Below are 21810 nucleotides of genomic sequence, written 5' to 3'. Positions count from 1 at the left end.
GTTCAAGGGGGGGCTTCAACGTGATCAAATTATGCTGTGAAGTTGTGTAAGGGTTAATATATATTAGGGCTGCACAATATTGGAAAAAACTGACATTGCGATTTTTGGGGGTTTGTGATATATATTGCATTATTAAAGATAGAAGAATTTTCATCAGATGACTTGAATAGCTCTGTTTGGGAAGAATTTGGTTGACTCACAATGACACCATTATATTCCTATAATACCGTTTAATCCAGTCTAAGGGGGTTTATCTGTGATTGATGAAGTTTGCTGTAAATGAAAGGGATCCAGGAGGCCATGTCTCTGTACAAAATAGAATAGGTTTCACTTTCAGTATATATATATATATATATATATATATATATATATATATATATATATATATATATATATATATATATATATATATATATATATATGGATTTATTGGCCAAGCATAAAACTTTTAATGTGTGTGTCCTAGATGACTCAATATCCAAGATGAAGCACAGATTCATCAAATTGAAGTAAACTGACACAAAGTAACCGCAAACTGCAACAAGGTGTGGGGTTTTAGCATGCTATGGGATTGGTTGAATAAGAAGAAAAGGCCAACAGAGATGCTTTACTTAAATTTAAATTTAACAATTAAAAATGAATGTGTTTTCTCTATCCATAACAGTAAAGTGAGCTCATGTACTCACTTTTTGGAAATGTTTATTGGATCCTGAATTAGACTGAAACAAATGAACTGTCAAAACTGTTGGACCATGGACTACAAAAATTAAGTACAACTACTTCTTAAAATCTAATAATAAAAGAAGTAGAAGAAGAAGAAGAAGAAGAAGGATAAAATGGTTTATAGGTGTCTTTCAAGGCCTGTTTTTTCCGTTTTCTCTGATATAAGGTCTGTCATTTCCAGTAAAGAAAAAAAAATACTTTTGACAGCAATATTTACAGCACAGGGTGTTTTCTGCGCCCCCTTCAGAACAATGTACATTAGGATTCTCCATCTTTGATACCATCATGACGTCACACCAGAATAATGTTGACAATTCTGCCCTCAAGAAATCTTAAACTAGCACAAAAGTTAGCTTCACATCACTAAAATCCATCAACAACATTACCAAAGTGAAACCTCTGTCTAGCAACTACACCTACAACGACCATGTTTCCTTGCTGCTATATGTGTGCACTGAGGTGAGTCCATCATCATTCATAATGCAGAGCAAGACCCACCACTCAACACTGGAAGTTTTGAAGAAGGGAAAAACACAACCATGGACCTAGACTCATTATGTTACACAGATTGGTGTATCTTCTTCAATGAACCTATCTTTGTCTGGACAATAATGTTAAAAAAACATGAAATAAATAAAGAAGTGTGTCCATGTCCTTAGGTGTGTTTTTTAATATTAAAACAACAAACTGTCTCCTTGAACAAAGCTGGCTGAGGAGTTTGTATGAGAAAAGTTGATCAGTGACATGAGCTGCCTTTCAATAAAGTGTCATATCTCTTTAAATAACTGTCTCTAAGCAGAATCATTTATATTCCATAAAACTGTATTTATGAGACAGCCTTGACTTACAAATGGGGCTTTCAGACAGCAGGTTTCTGGGAACAGTGTGACACAATCAGTGATGGAGAGATATTATTATTTGCTTAATGTGATAACTTACTAAACAAACTGTGCTGCTGATGTCATGCTTTCCATTCCTGCAGCAGCTCCCCAATAACACATCTCACTCTTTCCTTCATGTTTAATCCTCAGTGTGATAGCACTAAATTCAGGCCTCTCGGAGTGCACTGGGGGGTTAATGACACCGTCATTAATGTCTTCTGCATCAGTCCTTGGTGGTAAACCTTTACACATTTTATAAACAGGAAGAACTCGTGAAGCACCGAGCGCCTGACCAAGAAAACGGCCTTTCAAGCGGCCCTAAGATGCATTATTGAGTTAAAAGGATAGATGAAAAAAAAAAGATCCAATTGTAAGCAGCTATCAGCCGAAGAGATCAGCCAGGCGGCCTATCTGACGCCCCATCTCTGGGAAAGAGAAGTGAAAAGCCAGAGGGAAAATGCAACTGCGGCCTCAGACAGAAAACAAATAAAAAAGATCCAATTTTAATCTTTATCAGGGCTCACATCGGATCGCTGCCTTATCTCTGTTCACATCGGCTTTTTCAGAGAACACTGACGTTTCCACAACAGAATTAAACAGGAAGCCACGGCTACACTTTCAGCTGCCGATGGACAAAGCATTCTTTACAGGGTAATAAATGGAAACTTTTTGATATCCAGCGCAGTCGAGATAGTGAGGCTGCCAAAGTGGCGCTTTATTTTGAGAAGGAAAGGTGTAAAGTCTCTATCAGTCTGTTCCTGGGGAAAAAGCTGCAGCTGAAGATTATTTAGTTAAATCTTCTTTATGCTTGTGTCTGAAGCAATATTTACTCATAAAATAGAGCCATAAAACTACTGACGAGACAACCAGGCGTTACATTTACGAGTCAAACTACTTATTAACTTTGTGGTGAACGCACAGTTCGGCAGGAGGGACGCACAGAACATGCGCCCTCTTCCCAGAGCGCGCGTGGCTCTCCTCACACTTCTTTCCACAACATGAAACAACATGAATAGACTTAAACATGCTTACGCTTTATCTGCCGCGGTTTGCTCTGCTTCCTCCGGGACATGGTGGCTCTTCCCCGGGACCAGGAGCCCGCTTGAACGGACTGAAAGACGCTGTCTGGTTCTTCTGTTCTCTGCCTCTTCTCTCTTCGAACACCGTTTACTGCTGCGTCGCGGCGCTCCGACCACCGACCGGAGAAATCCGCATGACCCGCCTGCACTTTGATATCTTCTGCCACGACAGCTAACACGGGGGCTACCTGTGGCTGAGTCCGGGTACTTGTCACTGCCCTCCTCCGCCTCCTCTTCTTCCCAAACGTGCCTTCTTCACCTCACCTTTCTCTCCGTTTCTCCTGCTAACGTTATTCCTTCACTGGGCGCGCCTCCAGTACAGCCGTCACCGCGTTTGTCAGCGGGCACAGTCGTCTGTCTTGAGAAATATTAGCGCTGATAATGATATCAGTTCAATGGAGGTCAGCAGAGTGACTGCTATTGTTTTCTGTCAAGTTTCCTCTCGCCGGTCCGCCCCCTCGTTCGCCTGCTCTGTCTCTGAATCGGGAGCTACTTTCAATGGAGCTCGAGCGCTACACTCAACTCTGCTTACAACTGAGAGGAAGACGTGCCTCTGGAACGCCCCTTACGTATGACGTATGGCGCCGGACGCGTCTGCCATTGGTTCACACTAAAACCATGTAAATCAAACATTTTCCTTGTAAGAAATAAAAGAAAAACATTAGAATACATAAAATTAATAACTCGTAATACAATACAATTATTGTATAATCCAGTTTAAGTTCATGTTTTAATTTATTTTAGCTTAAATTCTTTATCAAGCTTTCCACCTGCTGTTGTAAATTGAAGTAGGCCTACAGCACATGTGCATAACAGATAGGCCTCCATTTAATTTGCTATTGTAATATTTTACATATACATAAGCAACCATGCATACTGTCAACCCCGATTATATTATATTTATATTATATTTATGTTTTGTTTGGACTTTTTTTCTTAATCAGACAGCTTCTGGTTTTAGATTAATAACAGTGAAATCAACACCATTGCAAACAAAAATCAGGTTTATTGTAAAGGTTAGATGATTTGTATCCTACAGACACTATACTTTTAAACACAGATATTTTTTAAATGAAATCTTCTGATAATATCTGTGTTTATGCGTTTAAGGCTTTAAGGCCTGTGATTTAAGAAAATCAATTAAGTTGCTTTGTTTAAATCTTTTGATTCCTGCTCGATAAACATACTTTTGTGCATTCGTTTTCTGTACCTCCGGCAAAATGCTTTATAGAAAAGCAAACTATGACTCTCATGAAGTACTCAAGCTCACCACTGATTTTCTTTTTATCTGAGTGAGCTCAGACACAGACCTGTGTGTGATGAACGAAATTCTTATTTTATCAAGTGTTTCATACATTGTATTGTTGATTGTTTTCTCTGTACTGTTCTCGGATTCTTGTTTCAATGTGACACAGGCAAAAGATTAGCCAGGATTTCCTTTAGTTGACGACAGACTGCTCTGGTTTCCTGCATGGATGACTCAGATGTTGCTGTGCACACAAACTATCAAAGTAGTAGTATCAGACTGTGATAAATGTGCAGGGTTTGAGAAGACACAAAAAGCCTGCAGGAAAAGATGACTTCTTTTTTCCTTTTTTTTGACTTTGCAGTTATAAATTTTAACAGCAGAAAATAAAGTGCCTTGATAAATCAAACAAGGTTCCATAATGCAGTTATCTAATGTATCCACCATTTGAATCATCATACCAGCAATGGTGGTAAAATTTCAAATAAAACCATGCAAACAACTTCAACAACAGCAAAAACAACAACAAACACATGTGTGCGCGTGGGGGAGTGCACACTGCTCACATGCAGCTTTGAGCTGCATTTAACCACTTAACGGGGAGTTGTGAAAGTTTTCTATCTCCTGTCCTCTGTATACCGGGTTCGAACCGGCATCCTCAGGGTCACACACCGGCTGCCTCCCTGAACGTGAGGTGGAGCTGGAGTCTGTTTATGGAAAGCTAAACTGACTGCTGCCACCTAGCGGCCTTTTTCCATAATGTCTCAGTAGGCTGCTGTGAAGAAGGTGACAGGGACTAAAAAAGACACAGTGCCAGTCCAATTAATTTTCAGCAGCATGTGTGAGGAGAACAGAAGTGTTAATTCACCCTGGGTCAGTGTGAGAGACATATATGTAAAGCACATTTTTAAAAGCCTTCTTGACATATTCACTTTTTGGCTCTATACTTATCAGACTTTTGAAAGAACCCTGTTTGCATTATTTAGGATTTATGAGATCTGTTTATATGTCTTCAAAGATTTGACTCTTAAACACATTTTTTAGACCTGGTATTGCAGTTTGGTAGTTACCTGTGTTGTTTGTGATAACTTTCTTTATATGGACAATAAAAAAGAAGATTCCAAATCCCATTGTTCCCAAGTGTCTCATTTTATTTAATGCAGTAAGACCACTCAATAATAATAATAATAATAATAATAATAATAATAATAATTATTATTATTATTATAATTATAATAATAATAATAATAATAATAATAATAATAATAATAATAGGCTTTTAGCTGTCATCTATTGATAAAAGAAAGTAGTGAGAATATTTTTATTCGCATGTTTGTTTTATATCATATAATTGTTCTTTTGTTTTGTTTTTGTAGTCACATCTTGTACAAAAATAATGCAGAAATAATTGCATATACTACTTTTCCTCTCAGCCAAAATAACAAATAAGGAAAATAAGGATAGAGTTCTGTATTCTTTGAATAACTGCATTTTGCTCCACATTCAAATAGATAATTATGAGGCAATTGTTGAGACAGACACTAGAAAGAGGAAATGACATGCATCAGTACCATGACAAGGTAGCAATTCAGTGACCAATTGGATAAAAACTGAAGGACTGTCGTCAAAATGCCAGCAGCCCCAAAGTAAAACATTTTGAAAATATACATCTATGCTGGTGTTTGTGTGGAAGTGCACACATCAACTACATCAAGCAGATTTTATAAACAAATATACTGTCATGTCAGGATATTCTTTTATGAATAAAGTAATCTTGTTCATATTTTATGTTGACACAGATCTGTTTTGGTATTTGGCAGGTATTCGCCAAAAGGGTGTGCACGTGAGCCAGCTGTACCACTTAAGCAATTACCCTGAACTTAAACATCCTCTGTACTTATATTTGAGGGTGCATTTTCTCTTTATGTCCTATTTTTGTTGTTTACCTGTCACACAAACACAAGTGCAGAGACTTGGGAAATGTTCTTTGGAAGCACCAACTTCACATGAAAATAATGCTGGAATTTGGAGAGAAACAGATCTTACAGGCAAAGTGAGCCACACACCAAAGATGGCAGCAATTTTTCACCTGGTTTACAATTCTGAAAGATAAAATTAAGCTGTAAATATTTAATTGTAAGTAAAATTACCAAGGCTGTAGAACTACTGATACAATTTTCAATGTAAATATCAATTTAAGTGATTAGTTCAAACTCTGCATCACCAGGAAAATGTAATTTATAATGAAAGAGAGATAAACTAACACTTGAGGTGTAAGTCTTTTCTGCAAAGAAATTCAAAGTGTTAGTTGAGTGCAGTTTCCTTTGTCACGAAAAAAGACTCAGCTACTGGGAGAAACTTTGACAGGAATATTTCTGATTGATCCAATTCTGCAACAGAATCAGAGGACAAGTTTCTGAGAGTCAACAGCTTGTGTGATGGGTGAAAAAAAAAAGTTCTTGCACGTCGATGCACTAACTAAGGTTTCCCCTCCTGTCTAAATTCTAGTTTGTGTTGTATGTCGCTTTAGACAGAAGCGTCTGCTAAATGAAACTGTACCTCATAGGACAAGAGCTTCAAGCAAGTCTCAGTTACAACTGTGCAGCAAGAAAAAGAGGAATGACTGGGACATGAAACATTGCCAGTGGACTACTGAAGGCTGGGAGAGGGTGTAATGGACTGATAAAACAAAATGTGAAATCCTTTCTGTACGCCACCCAGTGGCTAAAAGGTTGGTTCCTCAGCGTGTGACATCAAATGTAAATATGAAGGAGGAAACATGAAGGTCTGGAGCTGTTTTGTTGGATCCAGGGCCTGTGACCTGAACAGGGTGAGAGGCACCCTGAACCAAAATGGCTACTACAGTATTCTGCAGTGCCATGAAAGAGCCTAGTTTGTCAGAGGTTTAATCTATGGCAAGAAAATTACCCAAAACATAAATTCAAGCAGTTCCAGGACTACTTCAGGGAAAAAGAACAAGATAGTAAGCTTGAAATTATGGAGCGGCTCGCACAGTCTCCTGACTTAAACCCTATTGATTGGATATGAGATGAAATGGACAGAAATATGAAAGCAAAGTAATGAACAAATGTCACACATTATGGGAACTTCTGCCGTAGAGTTGGGAAGAACTTTTTCACAAACCTTTTTATTAATTTTATTAAATTCATATTATTTATTTATTTATTTATTTTCAGACAGTAGACAGTAGAATAATGAACACCTATTTAACCTTCCCACCCTCAACCACCCAGCCTCCCAAGGTAGTCGTCCATTAGTATAGTGTAGTTACCAATAGACAATACAAGTAGATACAGAACATACATATACGTAAGTACATTCAATTCAACAAACAAAACTAAACAAGACAAAACAAAGCAAACACATATAACACAAAGGTAAAATAAAATAATGATGATTTAAAAATAAATAAAGTAAAATGAAGGGAGGGGGACTCCCCTCAGCATTTGGGAAGAGTTTTCTGAAGAATATTTAATTTCCATTGTAGAAAGAACGCCTGAAGTGTGATCAGTGATTATATCCAACAAATGTGGCTACACTGAAAGTAGATCTTGTTTTTGTTTTTAAATTTATTCCATAATTCAATTTTAATTGCAGTTGTTTATTTTTCCTTAGGTTTCATTTTAAAGTACAATGAGACAATAAACAAAATGGGGACCTCCAGTGTTACTAAGTGATCTTGTCAGTCACTACATTCCCCCCACCATTCTTCATTCATCTTTTATTACTACATACTTCAAACTCTTCAGACAGGGCACGTAGGTTGAGACCACTGAGTTGTAGGCTGGATGTTTCCAACAATGTGGCCTAAAGTTCAGAGAGCTCTCTGTGTTTGTTCGACCTAAAGGAACACTTTGTAACTGTACTGGTTATAGAAAGACAAACAGAGAAAGGTAAACCTGAACTGTGGCGTGAAAGACTGTGTCGGCAAACAGGGATCTGTTCACTGCACCAACTACTTAGTCCTGTGAAGATTACCCATATTTAGCTACAACACACACTTTCCAGTCTTTTTCGTAACATTGTTGTCTTTAAGACTTAAACCACATTTGCACAGCCATGTGTTTCAAATATGATGCATTTTCAGATGTGTCACTTTTATGGGTGAAATTTAGCTGTGAATTTGGTATGAACTTGCAGGTGGTGATGAATTAGAATCAGGGTGTTTAGTCCAGCAGTAATAAAATCAGCATACTTAAGGGGCACAAGTTTAGTGATGTTGATCCAAGCTAGATATTGATCTGTAGTTCAGTTTAGGGACTGGTAGGGTGACAAAAGGTTTCATTTTGAGCGGTGCTGACTGATGTACCTTCATCCATTTTGACATGCTTGCAAGGGCCAAGACAGTGTTGTTTTATTTTGAGAAAATGAGATGAAGAGAGATGTATCATCTGCATAAGCAAGGAAAAAAGCAAACATGGAAGTGAACAATAGCAATTAAGTTAAGGCACTGGATCTTGGGGAGAAACAGAGACCAAGCACTGACCCCAAGGCAACCCTTTTCATTGTGGGCCACGTGGCGTAGGCTACATACCCTGCCCCTCAAAGATTCTTTAAAAGCTCCCCCTGTGTGGTCAATGAGGGCAGAGCCACAAAAAAACACGTGCAGTGGGTGTAAAGACTCCGATGAGGGGTACACACTCAGTATTAGTTGTAGCTGTGAACTAGATTGCCTGATATTCTTTTCATGGGTGAGATCCAGATGGGGGCAGTTTTGTTCTTGCCACTTTAGGTAAGATCTGCTCCCACTGTTTTATGTTTCAGACCTACATTAAAGACCTGTCTTTGGTCTTCCCTTTGAGGTCAGAATGTTGTTTTTCTGACACACTTTTTAATCTAATTGATCAAAAATACAATGCGCAAATGGACTCCGCCAGGGCTGCCCTTTGTCACCAATTCTGTTCATTACTTTTATGGACAGGATTTCTAAGCACGGTCAAGTTGTGGAGGGAGTCAGGTTCGGGGATCTCAGGATCCCATCTCTGCTTTATGCAGATGACGTGGGGCGTTTTGCAGCGGGTGAAAAGCAGCCGGGATGAAGATCAGCACTTCTAAGTCTGAAGTCAGTGTTCGCAGCAGGAAAAGGGTAGACTGCCCACTCCAGGTCAGGCGAGAGTCTTTTTTTCACGTTTTGTTCACGAGTGAGGGGAAAACAGAGCCAGAGAGATCAGGGCGGCGTCAGCAGTGTTGCGGATGCTATACCAGTCTGTTGTGGTGAAAAAAGAGTTGAGCCAGAAGGCAAGGCTCTAAATTTACCGGTCAATCTACATTCCAACCCTCACCTACGGCCATGAGCCGTGGGTAGTTACCAAAAGAACAAGATCGCTGTTACAAGCCACTGAAATTAGCTTTCTCAGCCTTAGACATAGGGTTCAGAGCTCAGACATCCAGAGGGAACCTTGGAGTAGAGCCGCTGCTCCTCGAGGGGAGCCAGATGAAATGGCTCGGGCATGTGGTGAGGATGCCTCCCGGACGCTTCCCTGGGGAGGTGTTTTGGGCATGTCGAGCTGGGCGGGACCCCAGTGTAGACCAAGGATACCGTGGAAAGATCATATCTCTTGACAGGCCTGGGAACACCTTGGTATCCTTTCAGAGGAGCTGGTGGAAGTGGCCAGGGACGGGGGCCATTGGTCTTTGCTGATGGCACTGCTGCCCCCGTGACCCAGGCCCGGATAAGCAGTGGAAGATGACATGACATGATGACATGACAATGTGCAACTTTTGTTGTCATCAACATCTTCAACATTGGTTATTTTCAAATGTGCTTTAGAGACTTAACTTGGCTTTTCAGTGTAACAAGCTTACTTAAGTTTCAGATTTTTACAGGTTTCAGTCCAGGCTGGTATCTAAATGTAAAAAAAAAAGTTCTGTGAATTGCGTTGGCAGATTCTGTTTAATTTACTGTTGTTTGCCTGTTCCAAAGGCCAAGTCACAGAGATTTGGGTAGAGAGGATTTGTATAGTGACAGAAAATACAAGCTGCTGTCCTTGCTTTTTAAATTCTTTTTAGGCAGACATGCTCCACACATTGTGGGTCGATGCTCTCAATGATGCAACAGTACAGTTTGTGTGCTTGAATTCCTGGAAAATACAACATCTGAATCCACCTTGCATGGTAACACACAGCTGACACCACCCCAGTTTGATGTCACTCTGACAGGCAAAAGAGGGTATGACCTGCATCAGTTGATACCTCTTTAATGTTTAGAGGGTGGCCCTCAAGTTCTCAGCCCTAATAAAATCTGACATGGACCCGGTGTGTATTTCTAGTTATACTGACTGCGACCTTCCCATCTCAAAAATCAGAGCTTTATGATTCATGAATTGCAAAATGTGATAGAGGCAGGTTAATTGTTTTAAAGAATACAACAGAAAACTTACTGTTCTCTTTGCAGCATTGAGCTGATGAGGTCAAAGAGCAAGACTTTGTCATTTTTGACTCAGCGGTCAGGGTTCTGCTCATGGTGCACTGGAGGTTAAATCAATAGAGATTCTATTATTCCTGCTGAGCTGTGCTTGTGACATAAGAGCTTGTTTGTAATGTGTGTGTGTGTGTGTGTGTGTGTGTGTGTGTGTGTGTGTGTGTGTGTGTGTGTGTGTGTGTGTGTGTGTGTGTGTGTGTGTGTGTGTGTGTGTGTGTGTGTGTGGGAGAGGGACAAGGGTGGTCCTAGAGGGCCTGCAAAGGGACAGAGGGCTATTTCTCTCAAAGAACACTGTAATTCTTTCTGCCTTTTCTCTGAGCCCGGTCAGGATGAGAACAGCACTGTTCTTTGTTTATCTGCTTCCTGTGCTGACAGTGATAGCACAGGCTACACCAGGTAAGAAAACACACTTTACCTCATGTCAGGAAAGGACATTTAGATGCACAAGCCTTTTGACATGATAGATGCACAGGTCCTTCGTGTGACTTTCCATAAACTCTGTAGTCAGGGGACATCCAGAGCAATCAAGGGAAAGTCAATTTTGCAGGACATTTAGCTAAAGGGGAGCCTGTTTGTCTTGACCTCTCAAGAGCTAATAAAAGCAGCTGTCTTATAACTTTATATCTGCAGTTTTTGAAGAAGTTTTGAAATTTTGGGGAAAAAGTCTGAGTGGAATATTTCTAATGAAAAAAAATTATGTGGCAAAGCAACACAATCTCTGGATTGATTGCACTTTTTATTTTCGCGAAGACCCACTTAAAGGAAAACTCTCTAAGGTTGTTCTGTTGTTGGTATGAAGCTTCGGGCTAATCCATAAACATAGTTTCCTATTAAATCTTTGCTGACATAAATTGTATTTCTGGTCATGAGCAGCATAACAGTTGGGAAATCCAAACATAATAAAACTAACCAAAGTATAAAACACGATGAGGTGTTGATTGTAGATCACAGATATATGTCTTGGGCCAGCAACTTTTAAACTATGGCAGTACTTGGTGACAGATTGAGCAGATGAGCAGAAGACATGTTGTTTTTTCTACATGCTTACTGTGTCTTCTGATAATGCATTTTGATGTTTTTGTTGTTTTTAAATTTTCAAGTTTTTTTTTTAACATTTTAACTTTATGAATGTAATGCAGAGTACTTAACTTTTTTGCACAGAATTTTGTCTTCAGTCGCAAAATTATCATGTAATAAACAACATGTAGTGCAGTGTTCCAGCAGTTGTAACAAAGATTCAATCACACTGAGGACACCGTTGTTTAAAAATGTAGTGTATTCCAGGAATATATGCACTGTGAAATTTGGATCAGATTATATGCTTTAGAAATCTCACTACTTGTTTGTGGACATTTGTTTTCAAGTCTGGGGTTTTATATCTGTGTATCACTATCCTATCAGATAGATAGTAGATACATGTGGAGCTATATGGCAGCTGAACATTCAGAAGTGTTTATAGAAGCTGAGTAAAGAGCTTAATTGATTGATTGATTGATTGATTGATTGATTGATTGATTGATTGATTGATTGATTGATTGATTGATTGATTGATTGATTGATTAATTGATTGATTGATGAGCCGAATCTTGTCATGTTGTTTGTTTGTTTGGTCGGTTGGTTGGTTGCTTGGTGGTTGCTTGGTGGTTGCTTGGTGGTTTTGGTTGCTTGCTTGCTTAGTTGCTTGGTTGTTTTAGTTTGTTGTTTTTTGGTTGGTTGGTTGGTCGGTTGGTTGTTTTAATTGGTTGTTTTTTTGGTTGGCTGGTGGATTGGTTGATTTGTTGGTTGGTTGGTGGGTTAGTTGTTTTTTTTTGGTTGGTTGGTTGGTTGGTGGGTTGGTGGGTTAGTTGTTTTTTTGGTTGGTTGGTTGGTGGGTTGGTTGGTTGGTTGGTTGGTTGGTTGGTTGGTTGGTTGGTTGGTTGGTTGGTATGTGTGACTGATATGAAACTGTTTTTCCTTAGTAGAGAAGGTTTCTGCCTTTTCATTCTGAATTTCACTTCAGAGGAAAGGGTGACCACTTTATGCTCTGCTGCCCATTCCAAGTTGGAAGCTTTAATGCTTTGGGAGCAGGCCTCCTGTACAGATGCACAATAATCTGGAGGGGTTAGAGTTTACTGAGAGGCTCTTCAGATTTAATTGTTATTAAACCATTAACTGAGGGAGGATATTGAATTTAGAATATTCTCTAGAATACGAAGCTTTTGCAGAATAGCTAGTAAAGAAAAAATATATATTCCCCAAATCTTGTAAAACTGTGCTGCAGTCTGGAAACCAGGTGAAGAGTCTTCAGGAGGTTATAAGAGTAGAACTGCATAGAACTATAATATTTTAACTCAGTAATGAGTACATATATGCCTACACAGATTTGCTCAACAGGATGTGACCAGTTTCTTTGTTTGTTTCTTTATACTCTGCTTTATTTTTTTTGTTTGGAAGTTGGAGACATAATCTGATCAAATGAAAGTTTGAAAATCAATACAGATGTGCTGCATGCCTGGATTATGTCATACAGGGCAGCTATACCATAACACTACATGTCTCTTCAGTGTGCTTAGAGTCAGCACATCATTTTTGTCTTTGCAGCATCTCATTATGTCTTTGAAGTATTCTTTTAATCCAGCAAACTGACCAGCTCTGTTGATAGGTCTAATTGTGTGTCTTCTGCAAAATGGGAAAATTTTTCCAGGTGATATTGCTGAATTAAACCGTAGAACATGAAAAGGGTCGGTCTAAGCACCGGGTATATCAAGCAGTCTGAAGTCTCTGACTGGTCTGATGGGACTAGATCACTCATTACTTATCTGACATCCATCTTGCAGCAAGGTACCTCGTTTCCTTATTTCAATAACTTTACACCAACAAAACAAGAGGCTTGAAAATTGAATTTTCAAATCATTCTCATACCCTGAATATTGAGTTTCATTTTAAACACAATAGACATAGTATTCATAGAGAAATGGTCTGGCCTTGTTCCATTTCAAATCTCTTAAAGATAACTGTGACAAACACAGGAAAGAGAAATAGCTGGAGGTAATCTCGGCTATACATTATTTGTCACCAAATGACAGAAATGATCTTATGAAACAAATTTTTATCTTTAGCAGGGAGCGACGACCTTGTGGTCTCTTTGAAAAATGGCCAAATCCGAGGGGGATACATGACAGTAAAAGGCATAGAAAGGAGGGTGAAACAGTACCTGGGCATCCCCTTTGCACAGCCCCCAGTGGGACTCCTCCGCTTCGCTGCTCCCCGGGAAGCAGAGCCCTGGGTAGGGGAGAGAGATGGCACACAGCAGCCCCCCATGTAAGACTTGGATGGTAACAAAACAGAACACCACAAGAATTGGTTTACTGATTTATTTTTCCTTATGAAGACACATTTATCTTTGTTTCTTTCTATCTCAGGTGTATTCAGGATCCAGAAATCGTGGTGAACGTTTCTAAGACCATGTCAATGCAATACATCCCACCTGAGCTTTCAGAGGACTGCCTTTATCTGAACGTGTACACTCCAGCTGATGTGACACCAGGAGACAAACTGCCGGTGGGTTAAGGTCACACTGCGTATGAAAAGACAAGGACAAAATAACCTCACACTGTGGGTATCATTCAGAAACGAGTCCTGCATTAAACATCTACAGATTTCTAGTTTGAGGTGCTGATGTTATTTTTGTCTAGCTTCCATCTTTATGATGGCTTTTGTGCTTTTTGTTAAATGTGTTGGTTGTTTATTAACTTTGGTCAAACAGAACTTTAGCCAAGGTTTAACCTCACAACCAAAGTATCTTTGTGGCATCACAGTTTGTAAGATAACATGGTTAGCTTGTTAGCATTAGCTCTCTTTGGCAATTCAAACCTCTATATTTTGGTCGAATAGATGCTTTTCAAAAATATAAAAGGCAAGCACATGTCCTCATTGAGTTTTACTGACATTACAGCCAGGTTGGTATTCACAACAAGTAACTTGTTTATGTCAGTCTGTAGAAAGTTTCAGGCAAGTGGACTGTTATTTTTTTGTTTGTTTGTTTGTTTTTCATACTTTTCATTCATGAGATAGGAGGGGACAGTGGCTGGAATAAGAAAGGGGGCAAGAGTAGGGAGTGACATGTGAGGAACAGGCCACAGGCTGGATTCAAACCCAGGCTCATGGGGTGCGATGTAGACCACTAAACCATCTGTGCCCTTTTAAACTGTGGTTTTAATGATTTTCACAAATGTAACTTCAGGGTGATACAACAAATTTAATTCATTGCTATAATAATTGCAGAACACTTTGTAAACTTGCATCATATTGTACTTTACAAGAATAAAACAAAGGAAGACATGGTAAGCAAAATAGGTAAAATCAACTACGCATGACAGCACAAAAAAAAAAAAACATAACACAAGGATGTTTTTTGCTGGTATATTTCAAAGTGTGGCTCACATCTGATGAAATCTGTACAGGATATTGTTCAACCTTAGCATTGTAAAAAGGAGCATATCTGATCTAGAACAGCACATCTTTGATATTATCAGAATATGAAGTTAAGATACCCTCTTTTGATAGGACGTTTGAATTCCACACACATCCCATCTCTGATGTCAGTATATTATTTTTATGTTTCAGTGGCACAGTGAGGATTTTATAACATACCATAGGGACATATGTTAATAGATATTTATTCTAGTGTGTATGCAACATTCATATAGTGAACTGTATTAAGGAAATTTGGCTTATTGTTTTCCTGGTACAAGGCATATCATTAAATCTTGGTATATGACTGTCCCAGTCAGTGGCTCAGAGATATTTAAGGGAAATCTCCACAATAAAACTACCTTTTCAGGACAAACCAGTTGCTGAGTTTAACTTCCTCACAATAGTTTGTGCTAGAATAGTGCAGTTTGTACTGTAAATACTCTGTCTCTATAAACGCTGTTGAGCGAAGTGAGCTGAGCTGAGTCAGGTGATGTGGTAAACAGAGTGGTTATGGTGATGGATGTGTTGGTAAGCATGAAACAGGAAGTCCCCTACAAGACTGAAAGTCAAATTCAAATGTTTCAACTGACAAACCAAATTTTAAGTGTAATGTTTGCACCAAACCCCAATCTGTTCAGCAAATCAAACAGTATTTTCTTCCAAACATAACAGTACTGCTATTGTTTGGTTTAGCTCTGTAAACCATTGAAAAGCTCAGGAAAACATCATGGTTCTGGACAAAAACCGCATGTCAACACTGATTTCTGGTTTCACTCATGACAAAAGCTTTTTTTGTGCCCGTTTGAAGAAGAAAGAACTTTGGGGCAGGACGCCTTGAGGGCTGCCAACACTTTTTGTGCCACTGTATAATTCGGTCATGATCGTTGACATGTAAAGGCTTCGGTGCAACAGACACAAAGCTTGCCTTTGACTGAAATTCATGCTGAGAAAAAAATCTGTTTTCCCATCTGTTGTTCTATGCAATATGAAAAGAGACAGACTAAAGTCAAGTTTTTCAACTTGGAGTAAAACTTTTCATCACTTACTCCTAAAAGACGCTTTACGCTTTACCACTTGCAGTGCATCATGGTCTTAAAATCAGATTTCATGCTGATCATAAAAGAGAATTGCAGCATTACATATAGGATTTAGGATACTCAGTTTTCAAAAATGAAGTGTTTCAATGTCTGGTTCATTTTAATGAATGTTCAGTGTGTTCACAGAAATCAGCTATTCACCATGTCCCCATCTCTGTTGTGTGTTAGGTTTTAGTGTGGATCCATGGAGGAGGTCTGGCGATGGGTGCAGCGTCTCAGTATGATGGCTCTCCATTAGCTGCTTATGAAAACATTGTGATGGTCATTATTCAGTATCGCCTCGGCATTCTAGGATACCTCAGGTACGAAATAGTGACTCTCAGTGCTCTCTGTTTTATAAATAAAGTAACTTCTAAAGTAAATTCCCTTTTCTTGTTTGAAAGCACTGGAGACGAACACGCTCAGGGAAACTGGGGTTTCTTGGATCAATTGGCAGCTCTGAAATGGGTTCAGGAAAACATTGAGGACTTTAATGGGGATCCACAAAGTGTCACAGTGGCTGGAGAATCTGCAGGAGGCATCAGTGCATCCATCCTGGTAAATAACATCACTGACCGAAAAAAAGCAAAAGACCACAATGACCAATCCAACATGTGTTAATATGAGAACACAGCATGTCCAGGTCCACACTACTGGAGAAATAATGATCTCCTTAACTGACGATCAAGCGCATCTTGAGTTTCAATTTTAATCTATCGTATCCATTTTACGGTGACTACATACATTTTCTTCCTTGTGATTAGACTCTGTCTCCACAAGCGAAAGGACTGTTTCAGAGAGCAATCTTTCAAAGTGGAGTAGCAACACTGGGAACCTACACAACCAACCATCCTTTGGCTACTGCAAAGGTAATACTCAAATGCATACTCAGTGTTAGTACTGTTTGAAAAACTAAACTGCTGAATATTTTCCAGGTCACATGGGGAATTGAAGAGAAACTATAGAAACTTTTATTCATTTTATTTTTATTTATCACACAAATAACATTTAACATGTAGGAGAAACTTTCCATTTACCCTAATGTGACTAAACATCCTATTCTTTAACAATGTGTGTTTGTGTGCGTGAAACACTTCATTTGAGCTAATGCATTTTCTAGACTCCCCAACACTCTATAGCTCAGCATTCGAGAAGCCTCCTTCACTGTTGCCATGTATAACATTTGTGTTGCTCTTTATCTGAAATGACAAATTTGCCCATTTGGGAGGGTAACCAAAAGGTGATGTCATGATTTGAGCAAAATATTTTGTTGATCTTGCAATAATATTCATGGCACCTTTTGAACAAGCTGGTCTTAACAGCTTGCAGGCTCATTCAGGGATCACTACTTACCTTACAGTTTAGAACTTTGCATATGATTATTTTTGATATCCAACATTTTAAAATAAATGTTTAACTTTGAAAATGAAAAAGGCAAAATACCATGTCATTGCTATCACTATCACAGTGCGGCTGCTCTTCATCTATATGGTTCTTAGGGCAGTGTTGGGATTTTATGTCTTCCTTGTATCTAGGTAGTTGCCAGCCTGACAGCGTGCGACCACAGCAGTACACAGGAACTGGTTCAGTGCATGAGGGGGAAAAGTAAAGAGGAGCTAGTTGAAGCAACTAAGAAGGTAAGAACACCTGAGGAGAGCAACACCATCCCCTGAGCTCTGGTTGACTGAATGTTTGATATCTCCTTCATATCCTTGTGTACTTACAGAGTTATTACACTGAAAGTATTGGATTAATCCCTTTATATTAAAATGCTTTTGTGTGTGTGTGTGTGTGTGTGGGGGGGGGGGGGGGGGTTAGTTGATAAAACAAATGGTTGTGTGCTACAAGTATAGTTTGAAATCTTTGGGTTACCATACATTTGTCTGAGTTCATTGGGGAGATCAGTTTTTTAATCGCTATGCCCAACCTTTGCCACGAGATGGCAGCATTTTCAGACTCTTTACCCCACTGAAAGGTTAGATTACTCTGCTGTTGAGCAGTAATGCCCTGGTGGCCATTCTAACTAACAGAGAGTCTTGTGCACAGATGAAGATTTATCTGGGAGCCGTGGTGGATGGTGTGTTCCTGACTGACCTGGCAGAGGAGCTTCTTAAAAGGAAAGAAGTGATGAGGATTCCTGTTATGATGGGAATCACCAACCATGAGTTTGGATGGATCCTGCCTCAGGTTACACAGTAGTTGTTTTTATTTTTTTATTTTTTATAAATACCTGCATCCAGACTCAGTGATTCATGTAAAACTAACTGTGGAGTTCTGTGTCATGTGTTTCACAGAGTTTTGTTCCTCCTGGCTGGGAGATGGGGATGAACAGAGAGGCTGTGTTGGCTGTGGTGAACATGTTCAATCCTGCAGGGGTGAGCTCTGTCTCAGCTATTGAAGTCTGTTGATCATAATGATGGACTGAATTATTTTTTAAATTAACTCCAGACTTCCACACATTATATATGCTCCACCTCTTTGCCCCTTCCTGACTCCAAAAGTCAGTTTGAGTCAACAATCCTCTTACAGCTCTGCATGTCTCTGTTTAATCTCACAGCAACTATTTCTGTTTAATACACTGAATGATTCCAGTATCAACAATATCAACATCACAACCTCTCCTACTCTAATTCTATGTCCCCTGATCTTGTTTTATATTTTATTGTATTGCATCGAATTGTAGGACTCTTGCACAAAACTTGGCCTAAACCAAAGAAATCTGATTATCCGACTCCTCTCTCTGATTCAGGCCTCCGCCGCAAACGACCTTATCGCAGATGAATACCTGAAAGACGCAAAAACTCCTGAAGAGATCAGAGACAGGTTCACAGAAATCATTGGAGACCTGCTAATGACGCTGCCTGTGGTCAAAGTGGCTGGGTACCATGCAGGTCAGAGCCCTGTTACTGAAGTAAAACTGATCTGACTCATTTACATCCCATAGAGCTCCTCAGATCAATCTAAAACATGTTATGCTTGCTGGTAAAAATGACATAACGCTCTCTAATCTCATTCGCTCAGGCATGAGGAACCCTATAGCTCAGTTACTCTCGACCTTTGACTTCCATTCCAGCATGAGCACACACCCCTAGTCTTTTTTCTTCTCTGTGTCCTCAGATTTGGCTGTTCCTGTCTACATGTATGAGTTTGTGTACTCTACTGGAATACACAAAGACAAGAGGCCCGGCTTTGTGAAGGCAGATCACGCAGACGATGTGGGCTTCATGTTTGGCGGGTGCTTCTGGGATGGAGATATTAAAATCATTGGTAGGTTTTATGTAATATTTTATGATGTGTCAGTCTTTTCTTGTGACATGTTGGTTTAGTTGGAATGAATTAAATGCAAAGCATGGATCACGCTCCGTGGAATGAGTGAAAAAAAGAAGTAATGAGGGGCATTGTATCTGCAGAACAAACACACTGACGTCCCTTCATGATAAACGGCTGAGATATTTCACTGTGTGGATCAGCTTCTCCTGTTCTATCTTTAGGCACCATTACAAAGGAGGATGAAAGTCTTTGTAGGACCATGATGGCATACTGGGCCAATTTTGTCCGCAATGGGTGAGTATGCATTATTAAAGCTGCGACAATCAATGCTTCTTATAACTTTACAAAGCTTTTTAGCAACTCCCAGCTCAACTCTACTGTCTGGTTCAATTTTGAATCAATGCCAACATATCTCTGGCCCTGCTGGATTTTCTAACACACTCACTGCAGCAGCTTTATTAAGTCTGTTTATAGCTCTAAGGAAGCTGCTTAAGCTCCTGTAAGGAACTTTTAGTTTGTATTGATTGTTATGATCCCTGTGGACAAAATGTTTTATCCCCCTTACTCTGCTGATCTTTTACTGTACATGTGTAAGTGAGGTTGGCAGTCATTGCTGTGGATAAGTAAACAAAGATGTTGGCAGTGTGATGTTGCTGGCCTCATCTCACACCAACCAGGTAGTACATGCATGTTTAAAATGTACTGTATATGGAAACATTCAGTCTTAAGCAGCTGGTCGTTGGTGCTTTTGAAGGTCATAAGGAACAAATGATGGATGGACTAGACTCTAAAGCACTATTTAGTCCTCCAACCACTCAAAGCACTTTAACATTGTATGTCTCCCTATTCATAGTCTGATGGCACAGGCTGCTGAGCATTCATCTGTACAACTTTTAACTAATCCCATTTACACTGGGGTTTAAGTGTCTTGCCCAAGGACACAGCAGCATGTAGATAGCAGGTCCTGTGATCGAATCCTCAACCTTCTTACTAAAGAACCATCAACTCTACAGCTGAGACACAATCAGCTAATTTATTCAGTTTCATAACCTGCGACAAATTCAGCACAAAACCTTTGATTGAGCTTTTCAAACTGGCAAAAATAACTTTTTTTTGCAAATGCATAGGATTCACCATCAATGTATTTCACTGCACAAAAACACAGCATTATCAATAAACAAGTCTAACAATTATTGACAAATTAAGGACCAACATCTGGTTTCCAAAAACATGAGAAAGCGTGCAACACTGAAGTGTAACATAATCTACTAAGCCTTGTGACATGTTTAACTGACTATAGTCTCCTTGCTTTTGTTTAGGTATTTATTTTTATTTGTCAACAAGCTCTAAACTTAAATGTACCAATGAAATATTTTAACACTTTGCACAGCACCACCATTTCTTGGAATCAAGACTGTGTGTATTCATTGTAAAGCTTGCCTAGAAATATCTTTCCACAGCTAAAGTTGAGAGCATGCAGAGCTAAAAATGTAAACATATCAATGGTGAATGGAGCAGATTAACAGAACCATTAGCATCTAATCTCAGGTAACAAATGCATGTGGATTTGAGAGCAGGGTTTTTGCAAAATGACTGTTCCATGGTCATTATTTCAGACAAAAAACATTTATGAAGACATAATAATGTTTATTAGTTGAAAACACCCATTGATATATGTGGAGGCCTCTTTGCTGCATTCACTGCTCTAACCTCTGGATGTCTTGAATGTCTCTGTATATCCTCAGCTCCCCCGATGGTCCTGATCTGGTTAGCTGGCCTCAGTATGACAGGCAGAAGCAGGAGTACATGGAGCTGGGTCTGACACAGACCGTGAAACAGAAACTGAAGGAGGACAGAGTCAATTTTGCTACCATCACCCTTCCTCAGAAGCTACAAGATTTAGCAGCAGCCACATCTGGAAAGTGATCTCTGTCATCTGTCATATTATTTGTTTTGGTCTGAATGTCTGGAAGTTAAACAATCCATAATCCATGATCAAAACACATGGTAAAAGTTATTACCGCAGATCTATTTCTTTCTGTTTTGGGTTTTGTTTTTCTGTTTCTGATAATTAAATGTTGTTTCCTTTTTGAACATATATTTTGTTAAGTAGTTGTAATTAAATGACATCATTTTATTGCAAAGTACAACCATATTGTCTTTGTCCTCCAGATGTTACAGTTCTGGGCAGAACTAGCAAGGTATACGCTGGACCCAAAAGCGAGGCGGAGGCAAGGAAGCAGTTTAAGAGTTTTTATTGCACAGAGGGAGTTAGTGAGAATGAGAGTCCGGTTTGTAGCAGCTCTCTCCTGAGAGCGCTGGGCACAGAGAGTTGTGGCTGAGGAAGGTGGCAAGGGCTGTAGCAGTAGCTCGAGGGAGGCACTAGGACAAAGCAGCACAAAGACAGGATCAGCAAAAACTCACAGAAAAAGATACGCAACAATGTGAGGTCAGTATACTCATCACGAAGGAGACCAAACTACCACGAAGCAAGACGGAATCCACTGGCGCCGGTCCACACCTGACGAGCGTCTTAAGAAGCCGGCGCCTGATTGAAGATCCGCTGCAGCTGTGCCGGCTGCAGCCGCGGGAGAGAGGAACAGGGAGGGGAGGGGGAAGGAGAGGAGCGCTCCCAGAG

The 21810-nt window shown here is 39.6% G+C and overlaps 2 protein-coding genes across 3 annotated transcripts in view; one reads left to right on the top strand and one right to left on the bottom strand.

Annotated features, from left to right (window-relative positions):
• The window catches only part of zfpm1 (zinc finger protein, FOG family member 1), a 128101-nt gene extending 124914 nt beyond the window's left edge, over positions 1-3187 (bottom strand). Inside the window, exon 1 of the mRNA XM_074678029.1 lies at positions 2637-3187. Within this exon, the coding sequence (XP_074534130.1) occupies positions 2637-2676 (40 nt within the window). The 5' untranslated portion in view covers positions 2677-3187. The remainder of the gene's footprint in view (positions 1-2636) is intronic.
• Positions 3188-10608: 7421 nt separating this feature from the next.
• ces3 (carboxylesterase 3) lies at positions 10609-21339 on the top strand. Of its 2 annotated transcripts, none has more exons than XM_074677986.1 (13): positions 10609-10767; positions 13470-13671; positions 13773-13911; positions 16092-16225; positions 16307-16460; positions 16667-16771; positions 17438-17539; positions 17949-18089; positions 18197-18277; positions 18652-18793; positions 19020-19169; positions 19394-19466; positions 20918-21339. In XM_074677986.1, the coding sequence occupies exons 1-13, from the start codon at positions 10701-10703 to the stop codon at positions 21096-21098; spliced, it is 1671 nt and encodes a 556-aa protein (XP_074534087.1). In that variant the 5' UTR covers positions 10609-10700; the 3' UTR covers positions 21099-21339. The 2 variants fall into 2 exon arrangements, with proteins under 2 accessions (XP_074534087.1, XP_074534089.1); XM_074677988.1 differs by having other exon boundaries at positions 10626-10767; positions 13473-13671.
• Positions 21340-21810: the final 471 nt, after the last annotated feature.

This window comes from Halichoeres trimaculatus, unplaced genomic scaffold (genome assembly GCF_033239565.1).
Source record: "Halichoeres trimaculatus isolate MK-OKI-2021-1 unplaced genomic scaffold, fHalTri1.1 fHalTri1_scaffold_10, whole genome shotgun sequence".
NCBI lineage: Eukaryota > Metazoa > Chordata > Actinopteri > Labriformes > Labridae > Halichoeres > Halichoeres trimaculatus.
The sequence above is the reverse complement of the archived record's forward strand: the minus strand, read 5'-3'. Positions and strand labels throughout refer to the sequence as shown.